This window comes from Rhagoletis pomonella, unplaced genomic scaffold (genome assembly GCF_013731165.1).
Source record: "Rhagoletis pomonella isolate Grant_MI unplaced genomic scaffold, Rhpom_1.0 Rhpom_scaffold_00001, whole genome shotgun sequence".
Lineage (NCBI taxonomy): Eukaryota > Metazoa > Arthropoda > Insecta > Diptera > Tephritidae > Rhagoletis > Rhagoletis pomonella.
The window spans coordinates 90931253-90950543 of NW_023458555.1; the positions used below are offsets into that span (position 1 = coordinate 90931253).

At 36.2% G+C, this 19291-nt stretch overlaps 2 protein-coding genes across 2 annotated transcripts; one reads left to right on the top strand and one right to left on the bottom strand.

Moving 5' to 3' along the window:
- Positions 1–2266: 2266 nt before the first annotated feature.
- On the top strand, positions 2267–2699 carry LOC118752513 (60S ribosomal protein L7-like). Its single transcript, XM_036487424.1, has one exon. It carries the CDS (start codon positions 2361–2363, stop codon positions 2634–2636), a length of 276 nt encoding a protein of 91 aa, XP_036343317.1. The 5' UTR covers positions 2267–2360; the 3' UTR covers positions 2637–2699.
- A 14743-nt stretch (positions 2700–17442) lies between these two features.
- LOC118752521 lies at positions 17443–18412 on the bottom strand. The gene is made up of 2 exons (XM_036487433.1): positions 17915–18412; positions 17443–17859 (listed from the first exon to the last, which is right to left on the bottom strand). Exons 1-2 carry the CDS (start codon positions 18356–18358, stop codon positions 17845–17847), a joined length of 459 nt encoding a protein of 152 aa, XP_036343326.1. The 5' UTR covers positions 18359–18412; the 3' UTR covers positions 17443–17844.
- Between the last annotated feature and the right edge of the window lie 879 nt (positions 18413–19291).

Below are 19291 nucleotides of genomic sequence, written 5' to 3' on the forward strand. Positions count from 1 at the left end.
GCTGCCACCATGCCTGACCTGCCACAACTCCAGACTGACACAACAAATGTTTAACTTTTTAGGTGTGCTCGTCCTTAAGTTATTTGTTTTTGTTATTTTTATGGCCTTTATAACAATTATATTCAACAATTTTTATGAGATCGGGGCCGTTTTCAGTGAAAACTTATTTTGGAAAAGCAACAATAATTTGAAAAAATGGTAGAAGTGATAGTTATTTCGGAAATCACCACATTTCCTCATCAGACTTCTATCAGTAGGATTCGAACTGACGATCACCACTGACTCAGCCAGTTGCCTACGCACTGTGCTAAGTTTGTCTTGTTAATTCTTGTTGCTTCTTTTCTTTTTATTTTCCATTTTATTTCACATTTCACAATAGCTTGTATTTCTTTGCTGAAAATCAACTTGAGTTTGGCATACAATGCTGCCATTGCTGTTCAATAAGAGCGGCAGCAGAAAACTTTAATAGCAGTAAAGTTTTTGAAAGAAATTAAGCTTTAATTCGCATTTAAACAAATTGGTAATACTTGAAATATACTCTATTTAAGATAAATAATTTTCTACCAGATGTGTTAATAAATTAGTTACTATTTTACTTTACAATGTTAAAACAAATTGCAATAAATCTTAAATTAAATAAATTGTGGTAACACTGTTCGAATGCTACTTTGAGCGGAACAGCTGATCTCCAATTCGCTTTGAGTGAGAGTGGTGTTTATACACTCTTTCTAACCGTCTGGAGAAATAAACTACCGATTTGAAATGGAGTGTGAGCCAAAACACTTCACTCTTTCAAAGCGAATTGAAATTCAGTTTATATATATGTTTTGAATCGCGGCGAAATGAATTAAAGCGACTTATGCATGCGTATAAACGTAGTATATATGTTTTGAATCGCGGCGAAATGAATTAAAGCGACTTATGCATGCGTATAAACGTAGTAACAGCCAGAGTCACAAAAATTTCACCAAAAATGTGTGGTGAAAACCAACAGAGACAGGCAACTGATAGCATGTACATATGTATGCCATTTTGCTCGCGCAAATTGCCGAGTGATCAGAGCGCTAGAGTGTCACTTGAAATATCCGAGTTCAAATCCTCGGGTAGGAGAAACCTAGAACCACAACAATACACAATTACCACACAAGATTTAACTGGTTATAAAAAAAAACGCATAATTGGAGGTGCCCTGGGATCGATCACATACACAACTTTTGGGTCAAACGATTCACCTCTACACATCAACGTCTAACAACTCTCATAAATGACATGTTTGAAACCCCACATAAATTGCCAAGCTTCTTAACGATAGACAAACCATTTATAAAACCAAAAAATGCACAAAAAACCAATCCAGCCAACTATAGACCTATAACTTGCCTACAAACTCTCTATAAAATCATCTCATCAGCAATATGTAAAAGCATCGACAAACACCTCACACAAAATAATATACTAACAAACGAACAGAAAGGATGTAGAAAAGACAGTAAAGGATGTAAAGAACAACTTATAATAGATATGCATATAGTGCATTAATCTTTGAAAGAAATATCATATAATGTATGTACCCTGATTAATAATATTAAAAAGTGTATTATAACGACCGTTTAATGTTATATTTGATACAAATTAATTTTGCTACTCGGAACGCTCTGCGCATTGCCACTGAATATTAGGTTTACTTAAAATTACATCCCTGGTCCTTGTTCTTTCTGTATTGCATCGTGGTGAATTCACATTTCTCAGAAATTTTATTTGCTAATTTTTGCGATTTCTAATGTCTAATGTAAGTTTTATGTATTTTTAGGATATGTTGAGGCAACAAAGGCGCAGTTTGAAAATGAAGTTATTAGTATGAAGTAGCAGCGCAGGCACATTTGGAGAATTATGCCGATAAGCAAGATGAAATTTGGGAAAGTAAGTGCCTGGTTGCAGCATATCTATGTATTAAAAAAGTATTTAAATTAATGAAATTGTGCTTAATATAAATGCTACAAATCGAGTGGCGTTATTTAAGATGTGCTCCAAACATTTCCCCGAGTAGTAGCTGAAGTTCAGCAAGAAGCAGGTCAGCAAACGTGCTACCCTGATCAAGCGTAAAATAAAGCGCTCTTCTGTGATTGCACTCCGCAAACGTGAAAACTTAGCAAAATATCTCCGTGACGGACGCCGTGAGAATAAGTTGCGCCGTCTGGCAAAGAAACACGGCCCATTCTACATGCTTGCAGAAGACAAATTGGCTTTTGTGATCTGTATCCGCGGTATCAACAAAGTTGCCCCAAAAGTTCGTAAAGTGTTACTGTTGTTCCGTTTTCGCCACATTAACCACGGTTTGTTCATCAAATTGAACCATTAATATGCTACGCATCGCCGAACCCTATATCACATGGGGTTATCCAAATCTTAAATCAGTTCGTGAATTGATCTACAAACGTGGAATTGTCAAGCACAGTCATCAACGTGTCTCAATCTCTGACAACCTTGTGATCGAACGCCAATTGCGCAAAGCGCACGATATTCAGTGCGTTGATTATTTGGCGCACGAAATATTCACTGTTGGATCCCACTTCAAGAAAGCCTCCAACTTCTTCTGGCCATTCAAGCGCAACACCAAGCAGCGGTTGGCGCAATAGGGCTAATAACTACGTTGAGGTTGGTGATTTCGGTAACCGTGAAGATAAGATCAACAACTGCTGCGCAAGATGGTTTAAAGAAATTTTTTGGTGTACAAGGTGGAGTATTTTTATTTCAAAAATATATAATAAATAAAAATAGAAAATGTGTTTTTTTTGTAACTTTCTGAAGGTTTAAACCGCAAATATGCCAAACGGAAGGCAGCTTATATTCGCAATTCCTTGTGTCGAAATTCCATTGCCGTTTCTAAAGGCCATTTAAAAAGACTCCAATCCACAAATTTAATTATTTGTTTTGGTTTTTCAGCTCATTAATGATGCATCCAGGGTTGCATTTACCGTCTATGAAAATATTTAATGAAGCGTTCCAAAATTAGCTCCGAGCAACTAAAAGTTGGTTCAGCTTAAGTGAAATAGTTTCTTGTTAAATATTTATTCCTGGTACTTATTAAAAAAATCAGATCAATATTAATGTATGAAATGAAGTAAATTAAAATCTACGAATACATTTCTTGAATATTTTGTCATAGAGCCGTTACTAAATACAGACAAAAGGTCGTCGGGCGTTGGTCTTGACGTATATAGAATTAATGCGTTAGAGAGATAAATATACAAGCTAAACTTTTTTGTTAATTAACGATGCATTTTACTAATCAGCCTAATCGTGAGTTTCGCTAGAATTTTTTTCACCCACCCGTAGTGAATACACGGAAACGAAAAGTGAAAAGGTGACTCGGTTCGAGAAAATGAAACTCATGATAAGGCTGAATATGTCGGAAACTAAAGCATATATTTAAAAACAGATGACGCTATTTGAAATATCTTTATTAGTTTAGTACGACAGCATTACCAACGTAATTTTTAGCAAATTAGCGAAAACATTTTAGTCTATTACTCGGAAACTAAAGAAGATATCAAAAAAATTGTTAGCAAAAAATCGAAATATCTGATTTTAAAATATATAACTGCATCTTTAACTAAAAACTGTCAAAATGACGCTTACGGAGATTTTCCACTCAAGAGACGATATTTGAAAGTTACTGGCATAATTTCGAGACTGTATGTAAATTTTCGGCAAAAGTTAAGGAGTATATTCATATGCTGAAAAGATATTTTCGCAAATTCATGATTTATTTAAAGTATATCATCAGCCCTGTTTCCAATTCCATGTGAATAAATCGCCCCCATAATTTAATTTGTGCATTCAATATATTTCACAATTAACTTAAATACTAAATTACAAATATTTGATCAACGACTTCGACACAGTAAAATAAAAAATGGGTATGTATTAATAAAATAAATATTCTAAATACATTTATATTTCGGTTAAACCTGAGATGTTCAAGCGCACTGAAATATTTTTCTATCCATTTCTCTAGTGCTAAAATAATTTTCGCCACCTTGAAATGCTGCACAATACCCTTATTGCCGAATTCATTCAATTTAGATGAGGGCATTTGAGTGTGCTTTTGCATTTTAGCTGGCTGAGCAACAACACCTCCACTAGCTTTATGTTTTGAAAGAGTAATTCGTTTGTTTTCAATTATACTAGGAGCCGGCAAGTTAGTATTATCATTCACTGACTCAATTAATGCGATAAAAGTGCTTTCCAAGTCCGAAATCGCGTTTAGAATTTTATCTTTAAGCCTACAATTGACCGCACAATTAGTACACACACTCGTTATTGCGAGCGATATATAATATTAAACATAAAGCACAGAGCGAAAGAAAACACCTCCGGACCGTCTGAAAGCAAGAATTTTAGTGGTCTTTATATAATATTCGCAATGTTTTTCATTTGATTGTTTTCGCTATTTTTTTTTTATAAAACTAGAGCTCATTATCTATCTAACAAAAACTATATAAATCCAAATACTAAACTTTGTGCAAAAAATTAAAAAAAAAAAATCAACAAAGTTTCATTAGAATTGCAAACTTTTTAGCTAAAATTTCTTGAAATCAATTGCGTACCAAAATACGCATGTAAAGCTATATAATATTTAATTTATCCCCTCTTTTTTCACTTAAGAAGCATCTGTGCGACATTTCTACAATTTAATTTGTTATAAAATTCATGGAATTAAATGAAAACTTAATATTCGCTGTAATTTCTCTCTAAGGTAACGCCACCGCGATTTGTTTTAATTTCACCTGTATTTTTTACATAGGTTTTTATGTTCTTTTTTTATATATCTGTACTGTAATGTCTGCTGACTGCACTTGCAGATACTGCCAATATAGAAGTACTACATATATGATTGAGAAGTGGAAGAATTAAAAAAAGGATGTGACGTATGCGAATAAAACTAGACTGCAAGGTGTACGAGAATTTTTGCAAAACAAAAACTTAATTCAGTGGAGCAAAAAAACAAAACATACAATATTCTGCATAATTTACAAAAATGCTAACAAAAAAAACTTAACCAGATAAAAATACTAGTTTGCCTATATCTACAAAAAAGGTTAGGGGTGTACTAAAAGAAAAAAAGCAAAATGACCTAAGTCCAGGCTATGAGGTACTGATGTCAAGGAGATCACCAACCCGCGAGTTGCCGCTCACGTATGTCTACTCGCTATGCCACAGCGAATTGAGAAAGAAAACGACAGTGAGTACTAATTGCTCAGTTATTTTGCAATAGCGGGCCCAGTGACTTCCACGCGCTCTCTTCCAACTTTTTCAAGTACTTATGTATGTCCAGTGGATTCCTTATATACTTTGTCTTAAGGGACACTCAAACAGACGGGGTATTGGAAGTGCAGTGTCCCTTTACTCTGAAATATGTATCGACTGTGGCTAGTACTTTGTACATACATGTACGTACACAAAATCTTGCAGAAAATCGAGGTCATTATGGACCTGAAACCAATACGTGCTCCGATTACCCTTCCACGTAATAAAATGTTTTTTTTCCCCTTGAGATATTTGCCCTTTATTGAATTATCGTGATTTTTAGTCTCTCTTAAGAAAACAAACTGGGGAATTTTATGATAAATTAACTTAACCCTCTTAATACAATTTTTTATTTTTTGATATTAAATTCAGTGTCGGATAATGCGGCGCAGGGTGGAAGAATCCTCCTCAACTTTGGCCAGATCTCCCTACGCACAAAGGGGGACGGGGTGACAGCAAGTCATCTAGCGCACAGAGACAGCCAAGGAGCAGCAGCCCAGGCATCTCGCAAGACCCAGTGAACGGAAGTCTACGTTGTTCCGTCCCGGGACCGTGCGGAACAGGTCAGGTAAGGCGATAGCGCTGATCAGGCTGGCGTCAGTGGCGAGAGCGCGAAACCTTCCTCAGTCTCCTCTACCCTGGAGGTGTCTCAGTCACCAAAGGCGGGCAAAGGCAACACCACCCATGCCCGCTCTACTAAACTGGTGGCGAGACGTACACCCAAGGCAGGCGAAGGTAACACTTCCCATGCCCGCCCAACCAACACTGGCAAAGGTCCACACTCGACTCGCCGCTTACATGGGACGAAGCTCCCGAAGTGGATGAGGAAGGGTAACCAGCCGGACGACTCGAAAAATTAATATGGTAGTAAGGTGCATCCAAATAAACTTTCAACATACCAAGGCGGCTTCAGCGGTCCTGGCACAAACGTTTAATGAGGATCACTTTGATATCGCCTTTATCCAGGAGCCGTACATTTATGGGAACCAGATAAAAGGACTACCAGGTAAGCTATTCTATGACTCCTTCAACGAAGGACGGCCTAGAGGCTGTCTGATGATAGCTAATCATATCAACGCCTTTCTCATTCCAGAATTTACCAATAAGGACCAGATTTCAGTGCAGGTGAGCCTATCTCTCAGAGAAAACACGCAAGAGTTAGCCATTTGCTCAGCGTACCTCCCAGCGACTCCAGAGATTACGAGTTTCTGCTACGACATGGACTAGTGGACTATTGTGGCAGACATAAACTGCAACTCATCGTGGGATGTGACGCTAATGCCCACAATACCATATGGGGCAGCAGTACTTACTTGAATTTATTAGCCTAATTTGGTTAGAAATTTTAAACGAAGGTAACTCCCCACTTTTAGGAACAGTATACGGGGCGAGGTTCTAGATCTCACTCTATCCACTCCTTTCATCAGTAATTTCGTCAAAAAATGGAAAGTGTCCAGAGAAATTTCTTTATCAGATCACATGCACATCCGTTTTGAAATTGAAATCACATTAGCAACTGCTACCACCTACAGAAGACCAACAACCACAGATTGGGATCTATACGATGCATTTCTGCAGGACAGTCTAAAAAGGTGCAAGCGAAAGGTAAATGACTTAGTCGAACTTGAACTTACCCAGCAAACATTGAGGTTAGTTATCGATTAGAGAATGATTGGAGAACTAGCCACATTCTTCAATCTCAAACGTTAGAGTACGACTCGAAAAACCATCGAGAATCATAGCGATCTCAACAAAAATGGGACATAGTTCTCGACTCGAGAAAATATTAATTCTCTAATCGAATTCTAATGTTGATCTCTAATGGGATCCGAAATGAATTTCAAACTGCTGTTTTGCTTTATTTAATAATTGTTTGCAAAATTTGTATTAAATGTATTCGCAATAAAATAATAATGGATTATTTGAACTTAAAAATCTATATATATAATACGCGAAGGCAATTTTTGTGCAGCATAAAAGATCTTCGCCGTTCGTTCGATTTTCAAAAATGGGGTGTCAAATTAAAGCGCTTGGCCTGTAGATGTGCAATAAGGTTTCACTTTTTCGAAAAGAGTTGCTACCTGTTAAATAATTAAACTCAAGTTATTTACTAAACAATGCCCTCAGATCCGCACCGTCCGTTCGATTTTCAAAGGTGAGGTACCAAATTAAAGGGCTTAGGATGTGGATGTTCAAGAAGGTTTTACTTTTTCGAAAAAAGTTGCCACCTGTTAAGAAATTAAGCTCAAATTAATTAAAAAAATACATAAATTATTAAATATGGGTATCAATCTAAATGGTTTTGAGAAGGCTTTATAACTTAACTACGTTTAGGAGGGTTGCCACATGTTCAAAAAAATGTAATTCTATTTTAATTAAAGGAATTAGGTAAGTGAATAAGGTATCGGTATATGGGTGTCATACAAAAGAGGTTTAAGATGGTAGCAGTTTCGAAATATTTTGAATAGGGTTGCCACCTATTTCAGAAGTCTAATTGAACTTTTTTTATATGAAATATTAACGATGGATGTCAAATGAAAGAGCTTCAAGAAATACTTATTTTGACAATTTAGAACATTTTTGATATGTTTGAGGGTTGTCCCAGTTTAAAGGGCTAAAAGGTAAATGGGTTTCAAATTCTTTATTTAAGAACAATATTTAGGAGGATCGCCACGTGTTTAAAAAAAATTTCCACTTAATTCATCAGTTACATGAAATATTTATAACAATGTTAGACGAAAAATATATAAGGAAATTTTAGTTCGAAAATAATTTTTAAGAGGGTTGTACATAAGTTACCTGAAATTTTAAAATATGGTTATCAAAAGAACGAGTGTTCAGAAATCTTTAAGCTGAACATTTGGTTTTTGTTTTGTTGAAAAAATTAAGCTCAAATTATTTAATAAATTAAATGGATTGTCAAAATATGGGTATCAATCGAAATCGGTATGAAAATAATTTATTTCTAAACTGTATTTAGAAGAGTTGCCATGTGCTTAAAAAATTAAATTCAACTTAATTCATCAGTTAATTGAAATATATATATCAATGCCAGGCGAAAGATTTTAGTTTGAAAATACTTTTAAAGGTGTCGCCACCTGTTTCAAAAGTCGATTTTTTTTACTTATACGAAAGATACATAAATGAAATATCGAAAGATTAGTTTCAAACGAAAGAGTTTTAAGAAAACTATTATAGGCTGATAATATTTTTAATTAGAATTGCAATCTATATTTTTTTTATGGTCATCACATCTGCACCGTTGTTTCGAATATCCAAAATGAGAAAACAAATTAAAGAATTGGGATTCTATATAGATATGCACAGGTTTTATTTTTTGAAGTTACAGGGAGATTTGAAATTTGATGAAATGAAAACCGACAACATGCGAGACCTCTTATCACCGAGAAATGGTTTAGATTAATCATTAGGAATATTTTTAGAGGTTTTTGAATAGGGTTTCACCTGTTGCGGGTTCACTAGTAAGTTATAATTCATTCATTTGGAATATTGCTTATTTATGTACATTTATTTGAATTTGCGTTGTTTCTCTAATCGTTCTCGAATCTAATTCTAATGTAGTTCTCTAACTTCGTCATCGACTCGAGAACGATTAGAGAATTAGCCTAGTTATCTAATGCAGAAATCCAAATTTATTTAACGTTAGAGACTGTGTTTGCTGGGTAGCTGCTCAGATCTGACATCAGCCATTGTGAATTCCTACAATGAATCCTGTCCAGAAGTCACTAGGCTTAACAACAGACAGACTCCATGGCGGAATAACAAATTGGCCAAACTTAGGGCAAATACCCGGAAGCTCTTTAACAGAGCTAAGCGAACCGGTGATTGGGAAACGTATAAAATTGCTCTGACCGAGTACAATAAAGAGATTAGAGATGTGCTAAGAGGAACTCATGGACTCTTTTCTGTACAGGGATCAAGGACCTTACGGAAAGCGCAAGAATCCACAGAGTCCTCGCAAAGACACACAGTAATGAGTTCGGGCTCCTGAAAAAACCCGACGGATCCTTCACGAACAGCTGCATGGAATCCCTTCAACTTCCACTACAATGGTAGGAAGTGACGGTCCCAAAGGTGGGGGGAAAACCAGCAGATCAACCAAAGTCATACCGACCTATTATTCTTACGTCCTTCCTACCAAAAACAATGGAGAGAATCGTACAGGCATATCAGCGATAGTTTCCTTACCAGGAACTCTTTGTATAGACACTAATATGCCTACCTTCCAGGAAGACCTACTATCCACGCTCTTCAGAATCTAACAAGGAAAATTGAAAAGTCCCTGGAGGACAAAGAGGTGGCGGTGGGTTGTTTCTTGGATGTGGAGGGCGCTTTCGACAACACAGAACACTCTCTAATAGACAATTGCGTGCGGCGCAGAGGTGTTGATCAAACCACATGTCGCTGGATAGCTAACGTCCTTAAACCCAGAACCATTACATCCACACTCGGACAGGAAAGGGTCCGTTGCTTAGCTCGAAAGGTTGCCCGTAGGGGGGAGAGAAGATAACATCTCTAACATCCTACCGAATGCTCTGAACATAGGCGCCAATTGGTGTAGTAAAAATGGGTTAAACGCTAACCCAAAGAATACTAGCATAGTCATTTTCTCCAGGAAAAGGTAAAGGGACAAATTAGTAGAACCATTCCTTCAAGCTGAAAAGATACACTTCTCCAAAGAAGTCAAATATCTAGGAGTTAGCCTTGATGACAAGATCTCATGAAATCCACATCTAGATAAAACTATTCAAAAGACCGGGGCCTCTATGTGGACCTGCCGGAAACTTATGGGACGGAACTGGGGCATCAGACCTAAACTGGCGAGGTGGATGTATGATGCCGTCTCCAAACCCAGGGCGTGTTCAGAAATGCATCAGTCTGTTTTATTTCTAAACTATAATTGATGGAAATGCCTTATTTGCGCAACTATGTTCCAATTCGGCATTTAACCGTGGTTGCGCATATGGTACATTTCCATCAATTATAACTTAGAAATAAAGTAGTAGTAGTAACTTAGAAATAAAGTAGGCTTTGGCTTGATGCATTTCTGAACGCAACCCATTCTTACCTATGCTGCACCCGTCTGGTGGAAGAAGGTGGAAGTAAAGTCCACGCACGCTACAGAGACGGGCGTGGGTATCACTGGCGCGATGAGAACAACACCAACGGCGGCTCTCGAGGTGCTTCTTGACCTGCCTCCCCTACACGTTGTAATCAAGAAAGAGGCTCTGCTGTTTGCAGCAAGGCTCATCTCAGGGGACAGTGTAGAGGACAAGTATGTACACCCTTCCACCCTCAGGGTTATAGAACAAGAAGATGGGTTGAGCATAAGTTTTGTGGACCTGTGCCTACCGAGGTTTAACTTCTCACATAACTTCAAGGTCTTTTCTCCCTCGAGGAATAACTGGGACAATGAACGACCTAAACCCCGGAAGGACGGCCACATCTGGTATACTGACGGATCAAAAACAGACCACGGCGTCGGAGCAAGAGTCTACGGTATACAACCCAGACTGCTCCACCACCAGCATGGGGCAGGGTAACTCTCACCCCTATTGCGAATGTCGACTGGCGATGCTATTGTGAGTGTCGTTTAGTCGCTCAATTAGCGACTGTGAATACTTTTTAATCGCTCATCTTTCTATTGCTATTTTTTAGTCGTTGGAGTTTTCGTTTATAAAATTTACACAAGAAAGTGGTACTACAATGGATAAAAAGTAAGACAATTGAAGTTGTAAAAAATTGTGAAATTTACATATGTATGTATGTGTCTGAATTACAGGTCAAAAACTGTAAGCAACAAAAGGCAACTTGCGCGGTTGGTTGAGCTGATGCAGGAGAATGAGGACAAAGGCAAAGGAATTTGCGGAAAGAGTAGGTGCAGAAGCTCCGCTTTTATTGTGAAAGATATACAACATTTCTTGTACATATAACTCCGGCTACGCCATCTACAGTGTTTTTGCGCAGAACCAACATCAAAGTTTTTAAAAAACTGCACATTTTATTAATTAACTAATGTTCGGAAATTTGAAATCTTTATTTTAAATTAAAGTTTAATTCTTTCACTACACGTGTATGTTAAAGTTTTTAAAATCGAGTCACGTTTCACACAGAATATGCAACACAAAGATATACAACATTTCTTGTGCATATAACTTCGGCTACGCCATCTACAGTGTTTTTGCGCAGAACCAACATCAAAGTTTACAAAAAAACTGCATATTTTATTAATTAACTAGTGCTCGGAAATTTGAGATCGCTATTTTAAATTAAAGTTTAATTCTTTCACTACACGTGTATGCTAAAGTTTTTAAAATCGGGTCACACGTTTCACGGGTCACAATTACCCAACATCATTGTACAAATAACTAAACCGTACCGTATTTCTTAAACTAGTTGCCTTCCAGATACTTCACGATTTGCAGGTTTTTACAGGAAGCTGTTCCAGATGGCCACCTTCCATAAAGTTTAGCATTGCCAAACAGCTTCTCCTGTAAATCCTGTAAAACCAACAAACCGTGAAGCATCTGCAACGCAACTATTATTCATAAAATCCACATGTGTACATACACTTCATCTTCCTACTCCAAGGGATTCGAGGAATCTCGCAATTTCCTCCTTACTTTTGCCAATTCTACTAATCTATTAGCTTCCACATCATCTTCCTCATCACTAAACCATATTTCAACTGTATCCATTTTTTTAATTTTCTAACAAAAACAATTATTTTAAAAATGATGTAAATGAAACACTAAAGAAACAGATGTAAACAAACAAACAGCTGTTTACAATTCACCAGTCATGGTAGTGCAAATTTTTATCGATCAAGCTATACAATAGAAAAATAAAAGATAATCGACTCGATCGACAAATTTCTATTTTACTGCCAGTCGACACTCGCAATAGGGGTCTCTGTCTTTCAGGCCGAGTTTCACGCCATTGAACTTTGTCTGAGGCAGTAAGTAGTAAGAGGGGCAACTAAAAAACACATCTAAGTATATGCACTCGGACAGCAGAGCGGTGCTCCTCGCTCTTAAAACGCACGAGGTCAAATATGGTGTGGGATTGTCTCAACTTTTAATACTGATCGCCGGGACCGGGACACAGTGGAGTCATGGGCAATGAAGTGACAGATATTCTCGCCTGAAAAGGGACTGCACAGGGATTCATAGGCCCAGGACCCTTTACCGGTCTGCCATGGAACTCCGTTAGGCGGAACTACTATATCTGGATGAAGAACGAAGCAACAACATTACTTGACAAATACGGAAGGTAACAGACAGGCCAAGTCCTTCATTCCGGTTATATCAACAAGGAGAACCGAAGAACTACTTCACCTCAGTAGGCATGAAGTAAGAATTGTTACAGGCTTTCTTACTGGCCACTGTAGGGTAATGAAACACTTGTCAAATATAGGAGTTGTCAACTCTGACCAGTGCAGGTTGTGTACCGAAGAACAGGAAACAGCAGAGCACATTACAACTTACCAGGACCAGACTTCGCTTCCTAGGATCACCGTACCTAGAAGCTCATGACCTAAATGGCATTCAGCCAAAGGACCTCGCGAAGTTTCTTAAGAGTACGTGGATCAAAGATGACCTGTAGTTGAATAGAGGTTTGTTACAATAGATCGTTTCGGTCGCGGTAACTAGGTGACCTCCTCCCTCCTCTAAATCTAATCTAATGCTGGGCTCCTAAACACGAATCCGAAACCAGTTTTTCAATTGCTATTCGGAAAAACCTTTTAGAAGTGGTTTAAGCTAAACCGCCTGTAGGAGGTCATTACTTTTTAGTTGATAATAAATAGCACAAAACTTTTCATTGGCGTAACCTTGATTTATTGACTTTTAACATTTTTATAATATGATTTATTTTGAGCCTGTGTGAATTGGTAACAAAGTTCACGGCGAGTAAATTTTTGACAACTATGAGGTGAATAAAATTTCAGTAGCTCATGAGGATAGTAAAATTTTTGACAAACACATAGAAAATTCTGACAATCGCAAAGATTGTGTATGTGTGTAATTTTTCGTTAAATAAAAGCTTAAATTGATGAATTGCAATCAACGATGGCAGATGTTTTCTTAAAATATTAATGTCACTTCAATTTGTAATATTTTATTCCGCATAAATTTGCGGTTATCAAAAATTTACTGTTGTCAAATAATATTACATTTCACACAGCAGATTGCCAAACCATAGTAAAAATATGGTAATTCTCTAGGGTGGGGTAACAACCCCCAAAAAAGGTGCGGAAAATCCGGGATGGGTACCAAACGACGCGTTTCGGCCCCCCTAATAACAATCCGGAGGGGGCGAGATAATATTATTAACCATTTAAAAGTTATGAACAAGAAACTTTTGTTAAATTTCGTTGTTTTCTATGAGCAATTACCACGTCAAAAATGCACTAAATCACCAGTTTCCACTTTTAAAACACTACTAAAACGTTTCCGGTTATTATTTTATGCAAACCAAATTATTTATTCACTTATATTTTATATATTTCGTTAATAAAACAGAGTAAACAATTTTGCGCCTGCTAAAATTATTATAACCTCAAATCGCTGGTATTGCCACTTTATTTCACATTTCATTTGCGCTATTATACTCAGTTTACACTATACACTTCTTCTTCTTCTTCTTCTTTTTACTTTCATCTAAATAAGATATTACAACCAAAACAATAGCAAATTTCGCTATACCATCGCGCGATTTTTTATTAAAAATTTTCATTATTTATCGAAGTATTGATTTTTATGGAAAAAGCGCCGCAGGCGAAAATTTTTAATAAAAAATCGCGCGATTTTTTATTAAAAATTTGCATTATTTATCGAAGTATTGATTTTTATGGAAAAAGCGACGCAGGCGAAAATTTTTATTATTTATATATATATTAAACGAAAGAAGATACCGAAAAGCATTGAACAGTGCACACATCTCATAAGGAAAAGTGAATTATTACGAAATACTAATACAGTGGCAGCACTTTAGCTATTTTGGAATCTCGCGTTTCAGCTGGCAAAGATTGTCAACTTCTTTTTAATAACAAAATAATCTATCTTAGGTTGATAAAACTATGTGTTTCTTTAATAAATAAGTTAAATTATATATTTTAATAGTGTTTAAAAAGTGTGAACAGGTGATTTAGTGAATCTTTGTCGGTGTAATTGCTCATCGAAAACAACGAAATTTAACAAAAGTTTTTTGTTCATAACTTTTAAATGGTTAATAATATTATCTCTCCCCCTCCGGATTGTTATTAGGGGGGCCGAAACGCGTCGTTTGGTACCCCTCCCGACTTTTCCGCACCTTTTTTAGGGGTTGTTACCCCACCCTAGAGAATTACCAAAAATATTATTCAACAGCTTTCCCCATACAACTTTGTTACCAATTCACACACGTCATTTGAATGATATTCCAGAAAACAATTCCTTTTTGGTTGCAAGCATTCGATACTTCTCTCAATTTACCAAGTATTTTTGTACTCGATACTTTTTACTGCGATCCAAGTAGGTATCGAAAAAGGGTACTTGTATCAGAAGCGCAAAACTTATTGAGCCTTATCATGAGTTTCATTTTCCCCGAACCGGTACGCTTTCACGTTTGGTTTCCACGTAATTACTATGGGCGGAATAAAAATTTTCGGGTGAAAATTTTTTCGGGCGAAACTTAGGATAAGGATCTGTCCCTTGAGAGAGGCTTTTCTCAAAAAAAGGTACAACTATATCAAAATCTCGAAACCGCCATTCAGGAAAACACTTGGAAAGTAGATGTTTTTGGGAAATATATCAAAAAAGGTGTTCTTTCCTTAAACTTATTTAATATGAAAAAACTTTATCTATCAATCTTGTAAAAATGAATTCTATTGTTTTTGACATCAAATACTATACAAAAATAATTGTTGTCTTAAATTTTTATATGAACAAATATATAAAGACAAATAATCTTGTAAAAGTGCATATTTTTTGTGACAAAAACACAATAGCTTTGAAAAATATGCAAAATCATAGTTCTATGTACAAGTACTGGACACCTCTCCGATACTGAGTAGGTATCGATACCTTGATTGATACAGGTACAAGTTTTGATTTAAGTAATACCTTAATGGTATCCATTTATCCCTAAGCATAAATGAATATTACATATTTTACATATTGTTTGTGTTTCTCCTTGGCGGATTTTTTGCATGTCCTTTTTCCTGATCGATCAAACCTTGCAGGATAATGTTCATATCCATCAAATCGAATGTTTTCAGGGGGGCGGTATGATTTCTGTCCAACGTCAGTATTCAAATTTTATGCTAAAGGTGGTTTACCAAGAGCTCGTCTTTCGCTACGTCCGGATATTTCGTTGGGGCGTTAGAATGTGTCCTTCGAAACAATAAATATGCATTTACCACTGTCATATCAACGAGGTGATAAAATAAGCGGATAAAATTAGCCCATCCATGAGGTCTACCCCTCCCATATGCTGATTATATTCACGGATTATTTGAGGACATTCAATTTCGGCGTATTTGTGGTCCTTTTTATTGGACCTAGTGACCTTTGGCATAGTTTCATTGCCATCATGCCCTTTAAAACTGTTCCTGCCAAAATTTTTTGTGTCCTTCCATAAGACTGTAGATATATCGCTACCCAAAACGTTCCCGACATATTCAAGAGAAAACCCGCGTTCTTTCCTTTTGAGTTCTTCCGAATTGTCGACTGGAAGCTTACAGTTTGAAATGCGATTGGAACGTATGGTACCCAAAGCATATATACCTCTAGTTCGAAGATATACGAGCAATGGTATAGTTGTGTAAAAATTGTCGAAGAAAAGAATATGGTTTTTGAAGTCTGGTATGGTTTGTCAGAGACGTGCCACCACGTTTGCTGCAGCTCCTAAATCCAACATTCCGGTAATAATAGTATTATCACCACTGCCATGGTACACTTCAAACATGTAGGAAAAGCCGTTTGAATCACACAGAACAAATATTTGAATATCCCATTTATGCGGTTTTGCTGGCATATACTGCTTTAGACCAGAGGTCATTTTGGTGGCACACATTTGCTCATCAACGCGAAGCCTAGCTTGTTTTGGAATAGAATCAAATCTCTCATTTAGTATGTTGATAATGGGACGAATTTTATATAAGGCACCGTATCCTGGCTGGTTTTTCTTTACTCGTTTATAACATGTCCCCACCAAAAAGTTAACCATCTCAAATCGAACTTAACCACATCACTAACTATTGCTGTCCACACTGCGGTTTGAGGTTTATAAAGCAGTACAAATGTAGAGAACAGTGTTCGGACCCCCACTCGATTCAGGACTAAAAATCTGAGCAAAAAAAAAAATTCTGTACCAGATTGAATTTTTTATTTTCGTTTCTGACATTAATTGCTTGACTTAAATATTTTCTATTCATGCAAAAATAAGAACGCGAGGCAATGTAAGGATAATACGTTAAATATTTAGGTAATATTTAGCATTTTCTATAAAGTAGAACGTTTCTAACACTTAACTTTTTAAAGTGCAATAGGATCTAAACCTTTTCTACTTTATATAAATTTCATTCTACATATATTTTTTAATAACTTAAGTAAAGTTCTGCATCCGCCAATTTCTACAGCCATACATAAAAAATAACCAAGTTACTTTATTGACGCATTGCTATGAAAGAGTTACTTTTTAACAGTGAGACTGGGCTAACTTTCAATTTTTTTACTGAAACCGGTGGTGAACACTCAAAAAACGGCCTCAAGAGGGGCATAACATGAATGAAAAAAAAACGGAATAGATTTGCAGTCAAGCGGAGTAGATGAGTACATATCAAATTTTTTCAAAGCTGGAGTAAATCTAACCTGATCTTAGTCTAGTCCAAACACTAGTAAGGAACGAATTTTTTACATTTTAACGCTAATGACCCACAGATGGCGGGAAAACACAGGGTTGTATCAGACTTTCGACTTGGTTTCGAGTTGGTTAGCTTTTAACCATCTCGGTGAAATGGTTAAGTGCTGCCATTTTTATATGGCGAAATTACGCTAAATGAAGTGGGTTATCGGGATAACCAACTCAACAACCATAACTACGTGATTAGCTCCGGTGGGGACATGGTATTAGAGTCATCAGCAAAACTTAAATATTTTTTTATTTTCTAAAACCGACTTCGTCGCATTGATTTTTGGATAGGAGTAAAAGCATACTTTCCCCAATATTTTTTCAAATTTTGATATTTGTATACCGACATATATATCAATATACCCACGTATTTCCGTATCTCTACTTCATTTGTAACGAACTTTGTATTGATGTTTTCTTGGCATGCTTGAAGATTAGTTTGATAAACCAATAAATTATAAATCTCGTCTGTGAAAAAGTACACGAAGGTTTGAAACGGTGTTTGTAAATAATCGAACTCAGTTGGCAGTTTCTTTTCCCCCTGAAAAACAATTTGATTTTTATGAAGCTGCATATCTTTGTTCTTCCAAATAATTTTTTTCAATTCAGGATTGCCATGATTCAAATCAGAATAACCTAGTAAGAATTTATTAGTTTTTAAGTGAATAAACATAATTTTAGGTATATTTACTGGAACCAATGAAGCCACCATTATTCGCGTTGATTCCAGCCCGATAGCATCTAGCTCTGGTAATGGAGATCGGGGCCGCTTTGATAGTCGAATCTTTCGTAGTTCTTTTCGAACTTCAATCTCAGGTCGTGCAATATGTTCGTTCTCTGCCCCTACATCAGCGGTCACATTAAACGAACAGCTAGCTATAGGTGAGGAACGCCGTAATTCCACTGCAGATGCACTAATTTCATTGGCATCACTAAATTTGATCATGTTGAACGATGTATCAATAGCATATGACATGAATACTGATGGTGCTCGAACCAATTCACCCATATATTCATCAATCTGTGCTTCATCTTCTGATGAAAGAACATAGCTTGGATTGCAGACACTATCATCATCAAAATCGCTGATTTCACCTTCATCCGTGCTAAGATCCTCATCATTTAGAGAATTCATAAACCTTTGTATCTCTTCATCTTTTAGTGGAGAGACCTACGCCTTGTATTTTCCATTTCTTAAATAAAGAGCATGGATAATATAATTCAATGCTAATTTTAGCATATACAGTAGAGAAAAGTCGAAAAGCAAAGAAATATCTACTAAAGGCAACAGTATAATATTCACTATAATTAATTAGAGTTCAAAGCCAATACAAAATTATTGAATTAGTAAAACGTTTATAACTATTTTATTTTTTTTTTTCAAATTTCACTTCTTTCACTATCACTACGTGCACCTCATACGAATTTTCAACATCAACTGGTCATAATTTCTCTCAAAAAAAGATAAGAAGCTTCAAAACAAATGTACAGGAGGCCTTACATATTTTTTGCATAAATTTTTATAGGACCACGTTTAACTGTATATTATTTTAATATTTGCTATTGCCTGCCTATAGGCGGTCTTAGGCTCTAGAGGGTTAAGTGTCCCTATAATGTAAACAAATAATTATACACCAACAATTATGTTGTTTTATTAAAATTATCCGGCTAGTTAGTAGTTAACATATTATGTGGAAATACCATGAGAGAAATCCTTAATTCGAGATCAGTTGTTCACCCAAAAAAGATGTTAATGATATTTATATGTGTCTTCTCATGTGCAATCATTGTAGCACAAATATCATACACATACTTATACAAATGTATAGAAAACACTTTTGCATCGAGCTTACATCAAATTTGCGGTTTTTTTTATATATGTGACCTGGTCTACGGAAAGGGGGCTTAGGTGTCAAAAAATCAATTTTCACTTTTTGGTTGATTCGGATGGAAGATGAGATGCTTTTTCACGTGGTGAAAAGCAGAAAATCCTAACTTGCTTAGAAGTGTACTAAAAATGTAAAAATGTTTAAAAAACTTTTTTAAATGTTCCACACTAGCAACTTAC